The sequence below is a fragment of the Botryllus schlosseri genome, chromosome 13, assembly GCF_051294905.1.
Source record: "Botryllus schlosseri isolate E-star chromosome 13, Bs_hap1, whole genome shotgun sequence".
Taxonomy (NCBI): Eukaryota; Metazoa; Chordata; class Ascidiacea; order Stolidobranchia; family Styelidae; genus Botryllus; species Botryllus schlosseri.
The window spans coordinates 9,744,425-9,755,393 of NC_137248.1; the positions used below are offsets into that span (position 1 = coordinate 9,744,425).

The 10,969-nt window shown below is 41.8% G+C and overlaps 2 protein-coding genes across 3 annotated transcripts in view; both read right to left on the reverse strand.

Moving 5' to 3' along the window:
- The window catches only part of LOC145454161 (diacylglycerol kinase delta-like), a 56,186-nt gene extending 54,433 nt beyond the window's left edge, over positions 1 to 1,753 (reverse strand). For both annotated transcript variants that reach the window (XM_080332179.1, XM_080332178.1), the window contains exons 1-2: positions 450 to 1,753; positions 272 to 392 (exon numbers count right to left, since the gene is read on the reverse strand). In XM_080332179.1, the coding sequence (XP_080188305.1) occupies positions 272 to 392; positions 450 to 523 (195 nt within the window). In that variant the 5' untranslated portion in view covers positions 524 to 1,753. The remainder of the gene's footprint in view (positions 1 to 271; positions 393 to 449) is intronic.
- A 145-nt stretch (positions 1,754 to 1,898) lies between these two features.
- LOC145454164 (kazrin-A-like) lies at positions 1,899 to 6,693 on the reverse strand. The gene has a single exon (XM_080332184.1). It carries the CDS (start codon positions 5,216 to 5,218, stop codon positions 3,224 to 3,226), a length of 1,995 nt encoding a protein of 664 aa, XP_080188310.1. The 5' UTR covers positions 5,219 to 6,693; the 3' UTR covers positions 1,899 to 3,223.
- Between the last annotated feature and the right edge of the window lie 4,276 nt (positions 6,694 to 10,969).

Genomic DNA, 10,969 nt, shown 5'->3' on the forward strand with positions numbered 1-10,969 from the left:
GTTCGTTCATTATCGCGTCGCGTAAGAGCGAAATTCATGTTCGCTGCAGTTAATGCGGTGCTAGATTACGAAATGGCGTTAGACGCCACAAATCCTGAAGGTACACAACAAAATAGCGATAATGCAACTCTGCTATCGCAAGCAAACAATCTCAAACGCGCTGGGTGGTGGGAAAATTGATTTGAAAAAGTAGTGTCGGCACTAGAGCAAATCCGCAGTGTGTTCGGCAGTCGCGGTAACCAAATAACCGTGCACACGGAGAAGCACCTACCTTGCTTTTAATTTGTTTGTGCGTCGAAACCTTCCTCATTACGGCGGGCTGCTCCACTTCCAAATCGCTGTCGGAAGAGTCCGCCTCCAGCTCTTGGTTAGGAAGAGCATTTGCCGCCATTCTGCGACGCGTGTCGTGATATATAAAATACGCAGGCGTTTTCAATACACACAATTACCTAGTTTGCTGCGAATCGTCGTTCAACTGCTTCTTCCTTAACATCGCTTTCCTTTCAAGTTTGACTACATCCATGATCCAGCGTAAAAAATACTTTAGAACTACACACTATTCCCGATATAAACACCAAAAAGACATTAATTAATAAACGAAGTATGTTACCTCACAGAAACGCATCCAGTCTACGCTACTACATCTTTACGGCAAACTCAGTTAGAAATAGCCTGACACCGCCCCAAAATCGCTATGAACCAAGTTGCTCTTAAGATATCACAGTTTCGGGCGAGGTACTGGCGGCAGCATCACTCTTCCGATGACCCGACGGAATCAATACAGGATAATAAGAGCACCAACGACGACCTGTATCGGCCGAGTATCAAAAGTGTCCCATTACTTTCCCAGCGATATGCAAGGCGCCGATAAACATCATATGCGTCATAGGACAATCATTCCAGTGGTTTGATATAATTATCGGAACACAGAAGCTAGTCCGAGTGGCTCACAAGTGCACTCTGATGACCAAGCGAGCCCGCGAAATTGAGAAAAATAGCGATCACGCTACCGTAAGGATAAGGCCAACTGTAAATAAATATTCGGAGCAGGCGCTAAAATTAGAACAGAATCAACCCGATTACACGACATTTGTACGTGTGCTCTACTACGTCTCATCGATCAATATTGTTTAAAGAGTTAATAAAGTTGTCGAGTTCTCTTGACATAACTGACATCAAGGTGTTTGCGCAATAAACAACATTTCCAGTTCGCCATGGCACGGAATTTAAACCAAACCGGGAACGCGAAAACGGCTCGGGTCAATTTGGGATAAACTTCCGAACTAGGAAGGCATTGGAAAGTTCCGGGACTTTCAACTCAGCCCCGCGATATGGCGGGTTTAGTATGATTGCAATAACCATTGACAACGCTATCTTGCCAGGTCCAGATTAAGTTGCAGAATGCAGATGCATCCAACCCCTAGGGAAGAATTGTATCTAATCTCTATTCCTGGCACTAAAACTGCCTGCCTCGACGCAGTCACGACTCAAACACGCATGCACACATGAATCGGGTCGTGTAAAAAATACGTCAATGAAATTTAGAACTCCGTCAAGTTGGCCGAAATAGTAAAATCCCATGTAATCACGCATAACCTGATCGTAACATAATTGTAACTTGATCACATAACTATCACTGTGCTCGACCTACCGGCAACAAAAGACGCGGTCCCGAGCTATATATAGACCTGCCATGTTCAACGCGATAATAAACATCTCTTAATCCGTAGGTTCCGCCGAAATATTCTCAGGGGAGCAATCCCGTACTACATATATCGCGCGTCGCTTTATAGCAAGGCAATTAAATCATCTTCTTTCTTCGGCGCACGGTATCCATTGCCATTACGTCGTAGCGCTTAGTCCTAAATATAGCATATCTTGTGTTACAATCTGAAAAGCTAAAAAAAAACGCAAATGATATTACGCCTATGGAAAATTGTTTACATCAATACCAAAAACGCCCACGGAAACTGTATTTTAATATACTTATGATCAAGAGTTGTAAGTCATTCAATCACTGTAGTTGGAATCGCCGGTTTTGTGTCAACATATTTGCTCTGATTTCACGACACAAACGAAATATACACGAAAAAACAACGTCGTCATGATTCAAACGCACTCGGAAACGGCAAAATGTTCGTATGAAAGCAGCAAAAACGCAAAATATAACGCCTCCTAAAAATGTATACTCCAAAAATCTGTCGACAAGTCGTGAGTTCGCTACTTTCGCATGTCGCAACAAGGCACTAGACAAGGTATGGCTCGAACGTTGGAAAGGATTGACATGCCGGTGATAACTGATGGCAGTGAAGGTGCTGTCACACTTACTATATAGCAAGGGTGTACTAAGCAATGCAAGTCATGCATAAATCATAGACAAATGTGCTGTGTTGGACAGAAGGTTCACTAATATATGTCGAAAACAAATTACAAAAGTATCCTTCCAGCGTCATGATAAAATTCGTATTATTGTCCGTAAAGAATCCTCTAATAGTTTTAGGAGTAATACCGGCACTCCGCATATGAATAGGTTTCCAGAAGTTTGACAGGTAATAGCATAAAATAATATAAAGATTTCATATGAACAGGCACGGCTATTATATCGAACAGATCGTAAGCACAGTAATTACTCGCCTACAAGACGCATCCACTCACATAAGCTCCACTTCTAAAAGTGAAGCATCTGATACATAGGAGCCGCGAATTTCAGTTTTCTGCTAACCACAGAGCAAAAATACTTGATTTCGAAGATTTGGTGACAAATTCAATCCAAGTCTGCCATAAGGATGCGTCTTACACACGAGTTACTTATGCAATACTTCAATTACTGTTCTTCAATGCAAGCAGCATACAAAGTAACATATATTACAGCATTCGCGAGAGCAAAAGAAAACCAAACTCAGGTTGGTCACTACACCGAACACAGCATCTTTAGAAGCTCTAAAAATAATAAATGCAAAATGCAACGCAGCCAGTCACATTTCAACCTTTGGTAAAGAGTAGTCGTATTCGTTTCGAACAGGTCACCGCCACAAAGACTAACCTTAATCGTGCACAGTGTTGGATTATTTCATGAATATGAAACGAAACAACAAAAATAGGTAGGGTTGGATTCGATTGAAGCTGGATTGATTTTTACGTTCATACGAAAGTACAGTCGACACTAACGATCGGGTTATTACAGAAGCGATAAAATCCGTAAAACATAATTTTCAACGTAACCTTACTTAGATTCGTGCTCCGTGCCGTTGACAATATGATAATCTCGTCCCAGGTGTTTGCCAAAAGTCCTGCTGATGGAACGAAGGCTACGCCTCGGTTTGCGACCAGACTGACCGGTGGCACGTAGAAAAGAGTGACTCAACGACCCGGACCGACGTTTTGTCCCGCTCATACCGTTGTACATCGAGTTTTCTTCCACAAACGACGCCCGCGCTGGTCTAACCAGAGCGTCAAACTCAGTCGCCAAGTGCCGGCGCAAAATAGTTTTCGAAGACGGAATGCCGAGAGCCACTGCGAGGTCATCGGAAACGAGAGACGTCTCCAGAACTAGCAACGCGCCGTGAATGCCGGACTCCCGCAAGTTCGCCGCGTTTTCCTTCAAGTCCACAGACTTGGCCCATTGCACAAGCCTCGCGTTACTCCACACCAATAAATCCGAATCACAAGAATTACACATCTGTCGCCTGTCGTCGAGCCTCTGCCTGTCGAAGCCCAGCATGGCGAGCAGTTCGATACCTCTCAAAAGCGAGTCCTGATGCTTTTTATTCTCGATACATAAAATCCTCTCAAAGTCTTTTCTTGACAAGTTATCCAGAGTACGTCCGTCAATCAGATTCTCCTGAAACACGTCAGCGTATTGAGGCAGTCCTATTTCCGTCAGCCACTGCTCGGACACCCACCAGTGGTCAAGCTGACCGGCGCCAGACACCGTGCTGATCGTAACCGCAGGGTTTTGATACTCTTCGATGGCGTATATCAATTTTCTGCGATGCATCACGTTTTGAATGCCCAGGCATGCTTCCAACTCCGCCTCCGTCATTCCAAGCAGGACTTTACCGCTTTTTATGTTTTCCACGCAAAAAGGCACATACTGTGACATGCACATTACGAGTTCCAGCCATACTTCGACAGTGTCCGCTTTCCATTTATGCATCGGGATGGCCTTGCTGCTCTCTAATATTTCTCTTTTCTCGATTTCAGTGCGATCGCATAGCGAAGTGCGACTCATCGATAAAATAACGACCTCCGTAGCAGTGCTGTTGCAGCTGGCATCAATGCTTTTACGGCTTTTACTGCGACCCCAAGCGCGCGATAACGATCCCGAAAGCTGAGACACCAGTTTTTTCTTACGCCCCAGCTTGGTGGAATTACCCATCTTATCCGGTGGAGGTGTTTTTATCGACGTCACGTCTTCAGTTGAGGAAAGATACGACACGCCAGGCAAGAAAACCTTTGCAGATGTCGGCGACGATAGCAAATCTCTGTTGTCCGATATATTTCCATCCACGGGAGTCAAGGTGATGCGATGATTCGTCGCGGAGAATTCGTCACTGTTGCAAGACCTGCGATTGCGATTGCTGACTTGAGCAGGAGTCAAATAAGTCATGGTATGCGCCAGTTCACTCTCCAATTCGCGAATACGCCGGTCTTTGGCAGAGGTCTTTTGCCGTAACGACGTCACCACGTCCTGAGCAGCTTCATATTTATGAGACATTTCGTCTTTCTCCTGACTGATTTGAGCGATTTCTCTCCGCAAAACACCCACTTGCTTGTCGTGTTCCTTCAATTTTCTCTCGAATTCGCGCATGAATAATTTCAACTCGTCCTCCTTCTCGTCGAGAAGTTGGTGCAGTTCGTCTAGCTGCGCGATCACGTCGAGCTTTTCGTCTTGTATCATCTTCAGGTCGATTTTCATCTCGCGTAACGCGTCTTTCGCTTCGTCCAAGTCGATTTTATACACAGCAGATTGTCGCAAGGCCTCCATCTCCTTGCTCATCTGAGTGTTTTCGCTTTTTAGCTTTTCGTTTTCGCTTATCATTCTTTTTAGCTCCCGTGATTCCATGGCTCGGCCGTTGCAATACCGGCACGAGTTGAAAACCGATAACTTCTTACCCGGCATATCTCTTGCAGGACTCGCTTGCCCGTTGGTTTCTTTGATAGACGGCCTCGACCTCATTCCGTTCGAGTTGGAAACTAGTTGCTTGTCATCGACCATCTTTGGTCAAATTGATAACATTGTATTACAGAAAACTTTCGGATATACCAATTTATGTAAACAAACAAACCTCAACCATTAATTGATAGAGATCCTGTGAGATTTTGACAAAACAAAATATTTAGCAGTTGCTTTTGTACTTGAAAAAGATATGCAAACATGGAGAGATCGTAACCCGCAGTGAATTGAAAAACAAATAATTTTATACTGTGACTAAATATTAGAATTATTATGAAAACATTCAATTTCTCTTAGTTAGAAAAGACTGTGACTAGAACGAGATAAATTCAAAATCGCACAACAGGTTACAACACATTCACAAAAGTTCTAGCACCTAACGAATGAAATCAAAGTAACTGCATATCATCCAAGATATTAGGCATTGTTTTTTTTTTGCTCTCCGCAATCACCTTACGTATCAGGGTCATATAAACGTGATAAAAAATACGGCATTGATATGAAATGAAAATTGGCCATATTGTGTGACTTTCGAGAGATACAGCCAAATGAACACCAACCTTCAATAAAGTATTGAATCATTCCAAATTTCCTATCATTCACATAGCACAGCACTCTAGTTTGCTACTCTTTCAGCCATCTAGCCTACCGGTACCGATAATTCCTCAAAAGTCAAAAACCACCCGGCTACTCATTACTCCTACTCTAGGCTTCTCTCACACTCAAAGAGCACATAGGCCTATGCTACATCCAGGTCATTCATGCACCAGACATTAATTGGGTCCAAGTCCACATTCAAAAGTGCTAGAACAGAGATTACTGGGACAATAAGAAATCAAAGTTGATGAGATTGAATTATTTGAATTGTTAATTGATCATGCTAACTGACAACTGGTGTAGTGCTAACCGGCACTGTTGACTCATTTCAGATACAGATTAGGGAGGATGAGGACCACATGCAAGTGGTGCTGAGTAGAGAGAGACCACGGTATCACATAGACTTTAGTTGTCTCACAGACTTAATAAACATCTCTTGTACCACATTACACACATTGTGTCTTGACAGGGAGTGGATTTCAGCCGGATCATAGCACTGCAGATGTTATTCTCAAATTAATATTAAATTAAATTATTGAATCGAGAATCCGAACAATGGGTGAGAACTTGAGCCTCTCTGACTGCTGTACCTGCCAGGCGATAGTCGATAGGCCAAGGTGGGTTCTTGATTTACGGCAATTCCCATTCGTATCGACTCCTTCGTATCTTTTCATTACATCGCAATCATATGAAGTTTTTAACTGAGCGCAAGTGCGAAATCTCAACCTTTTTATATCCCCAACCTAAGCTCAAACGGTTCAATTCTTCTCTTCCTGTTCAAAAGTATAACTTAAACTTTTGTCAAGAACTATAATAGATTAGACAGATGTTATAATTATCAGCCCTGCTGAACTGATCCATTAAGACGACAACACTACATCACTGCCTTTACACAAACACACACTCTAATGCAGTGACAATTATCCCAGCAATCCTTTAGGTGGCGACGCAGGGATGAATGAAATCATACATACCTCAAAATCGCAATGGTACACACACACATTGAAAAATTCAGTGGTTCTCTACCTTTTTCGGGCCACAGACCGGTATAACCTCAAAACAAATGTTGCAGATCGGTGATCCTTTTAAAAAAATAACCATAAACATTTAATTACGACAACTGTAGAGCTTCTTGGAGGTACAGAACTTCAATATACAATTTAATAGTATATTCATACTGAAATGAACCCGAATATTTTCGGCTGACACTCGTCAGGGGTAATCGTCAGCGACTAGTAGAGAATTAGAAAGAACATTGTATATCAACAATCGTATCACAAAATATGACGTCACCAGCATGAAATTTTGTGAATGAAAGAGCGTTCAATGTACTATTTTTAGGTGGTACACGAACTCCTTTTGTTGACAGAGTTTCGGTTGGTGTATTTTGATAAAAGTCGACTCCAAGGCACACAAAGGGAATTGTGAACGGCCTTGCCCAACGATTGGAAATCGGTCGTCTCGACTCAAATCTAGTATTGGAAAATTCCTTTAATGCTGCTTTTTTGATGTTAGATATTTTACTTGGTTTACTAAATTATTAAAATTTTATCAGTTCAAAATACCACAAGACTGTGATACAATGAAAAGATAGGAAGATGTCGAGTAGTCTTTGAAATCAGACACTCACCTGGACCTGCTATACGTAAATATAAAGCGTACACATTGGATGGAAAAAAAATTCGGGATAACGTAAAACGGCGGGTGATGAAAATGAATCACGTATATGTGTTGATAGGCAAGGTTGATATGTCAGATCGAGGTCCAGTCATTTTGGGAACGGTGCACACCAGTGTTGGGATCAAGTCACTAATTTCGAGTCACAAGTCATCCAGAGTCATTGTGGATTGTTTCGAGTCAAGTCAAGTCAGTCGATTTTAGAAGGTGACTCGAGTCAAGTCAAGTCACAATTTGAATCAAATTGAATTTTCGAAGTCACTACATTTTGGTAGCTGTTTGAAACACAAATATTTATCACTCAAGTATTTGTAAAACTGCTAATAAAATACCTTTTTGACTGCATAACAACACTCTCGCGCCAAGGAATCGAATACGAAACCTCTCGAGGTTGAAACAAATAACTATGATGTAATACAGTGAATACAATACCCATCTACAAAACCGTGAGATACAATTCAAATCTGCTTCTGTTGAATAGAAAAATAAACACATAAACTAAATTCGTTAAATTCAAATCATACAATAGGGTTGGTAAAGGTGAGCGGCTGAGATCTGCGCAATGTGAACAGTGATCAAGGGCAAGTTTTAGCAACTTTAACAACTTTTTTTTATAGCTTCCGACAGGTTCCTAGATACTCATAATTTATGTACTATGGTGTTTTAAGCTGTTTGAAGGGATTTTATAGTGCAAGTTTTCGCAACTTTTCTCTATTTTTCATAACAAATTTTACTGCAACTTTTATCAAATATTGCGTCAAAATGTAAAGGAGTGGTTTTAAAACATGCTATAAACTATTTCTAGTATGGTTCTATTCTCTTTGATTTGCATAACAAAGATCTATATTATGGGTTAGCTTCATCTCACTATCTATGACACAATGGCTTGCAAGCAAGAAGTTCAACTACTCCTGCCAAGCACGACCGCACCCGAACAATATTTAAATAGACCGCGTTATTAGTTCTGTAGTTAAAATTTGAGATAGTTTCACATTTCACGAACGCAAAGGCGAGCCCACCGAAAATTATATTTTCACTGGGTCACCTTTTTCAGGCTATTGATTTTGTTAAAGTCAGAAGTGTGAGTTATTCTGCAACGCCTTCGGTCAAGTTTGCAGACCTATTGGGCGTTTGGGGTGGGTTATTTGACTTGTTTTAGGGAAAGAAGGAGGTTATAGCTCTGCCTTTTTGGGGAAATTATTCCCGTATTGCGTAATTTTCTTTAAATGTAATTGTTTAATGTAATGCCTTTTAATGTAATTGTTGGCGTTCTCGCCAGAATGCCCGTGAAATTGTAAAGTAACAAATGGGACAGCTTTGCTGGAACTCATAGGTTAAACAACGAAACATTTCGAGTATCTAATGCCCTACTAATTCAACAAAACTTATAAATGCAACTTTTGTGAAAATTAAGTGCAACTTTCTCGCGATTTTAGTGTAACAAAAACTTGCCCTACTGATCAATCTATATTATTATTATTAATATGGTTAAAAGTTGTAGTGGCGCTTATCTCCCTTAAGGGTCTGGTGCACCACGGTCTGAAGTTACCTACTGGTATAAGTACCCTTGCAATGTATTTCAACCTAATCTATATACGAATCAAATCTTAAAGGATTCTACGACATGACAGCACGAATTCAGCCACAGGGGTTAATAGCTCGGGCTGGACTAATAGGTTATAAGTCGTGAATGGGATGTCATGATTACGGCAAGACTCAATGAGAAAGGACCGTTGAAAATCGTATCTTGCACAATTCAGTAGAAAATGGTCGACGGTTTCGGCGACATTACAATGGAGACATAGCGGAGTATCTGAACATCCTATTTTGAACGAATGAGCTTTAAGCCTACAATGGCCGGAGCGCAGACGGAACATGATCACCTCGAATTGCCGACATGCATGCATTGACGGGAATTTATTTGAAATGCAACTATGGAAACGCTTATAATGCATCCCTTTATCTTCACATGCGTACAATCTATATAGAACAGGGGGTACACTTTAGATCAAAGGTGGCCAACGTTTATTGCCAAAGGGCCACATGAGATTTACGAATCATTGCGCGGGACACTTGAATGCAGTGGTGGCCCTATGAACGGGGGGGGTCCGGGCGAGACTTACCAGGGAGGGCCCTATAAGTATCTAACCGCAACTTCTGGGGGGCGGAGCCCCCCAGACCCCCCTTTCCGCATATGTTATAATTAGCTATCTTTCACCGCGTCAAGGTTTGGCCAGATGCTGGATTCGGCCATATCTATTATTGCTTGTGTGCGAGGATAGACTACATCAAAACTAAGTTATTCTACCGCATGCAGAGACGTGCTGATTATAGGGATACGGGAGTTTTCTAACAAATGCAGAGATTTGATGATGATTGACACATCTGTACGGAATCATATTCTTGTTTGGTACACGGATTTCCATGTGTATTCGCTATTATCCCTGAAAAAAGCGCATGGACCAAAGAGGGGGCCCTTCGACCAGGGGGCCCCCGGGCGACCGCCCACCTCGCCCACCCCAAAAGCCACCACTGATTGAATGGATAGGAGCGAACCGGATTAGGCAACGTTGAAAACAAGATCTTATTACGCATCAAAATTATGTCGTGAAAACTCGTGTCGTTTCATGCCCTGCCGCAAGGGTCGCCTCTGTATACCGCTGGACTCATTTGCCAAGGACAGGATTATTCGGTGCTTGGGCTTCTCAATATCGCAGATTTCGGCGAACATGCGTCTATTCAATTTGAGCAAATGTTTTATCGCCGACAATCTTTCCGAGAGTACCGTCGCGAAGTTGCATGTTTGACAACACATTTTCTCATAATTGCGATTGGCGAATATAGTCAGACTCAAATTCTGTAAATTGGGCGTATTTTTTTATTTTCTATTTTCAGGAGGAGGCATCAATACTGAAAGAAAGAGATCGAGTGACAATAAATCGCGCGAAGTGCTAACAAAAATACCAAGTCAAATATATCTGCCACGAAATTGTCAATTGGTCATGTACGAAGATCTACGAAAATGTGGCTGGCCTGGCTGCGGTCGCAACTGATATTTTAGTCATCAACACCCCAAAATGCGCGGCCAGGCTAATCAAAGTTATGGTTGGCCTTGCAAGTTCACAATAAATTACATGGATGATTTATTATTTTTATATTATAACTAATCTCGAGAATTAGCTCGCGGGCTACTCAAAGCCTTCTTGCGGGCCACGGTTGGCCGCCCCTGCTTACGATTAATGTACTACTATAATATGACCATGACCCTAGCCTGTATAAAGACTATGGTTAGACAACGTAACTTGTAAGCTATGATCATTGATCATTTCGTTTGCTGTCAATTTATTTGTGATGTAACCATGGAACATCAGTAAAATGTACAATCAGTGAATGACTGCTGGTTGCTCTCACAGAACTTTTTGCTCATTGCAACAATACCTTACTGAAGTAGATCATATTGCAATTTTGCTATTGCATATATTTAGTTACACGTTCTTTATAAACCAGCCGTTCTTAACC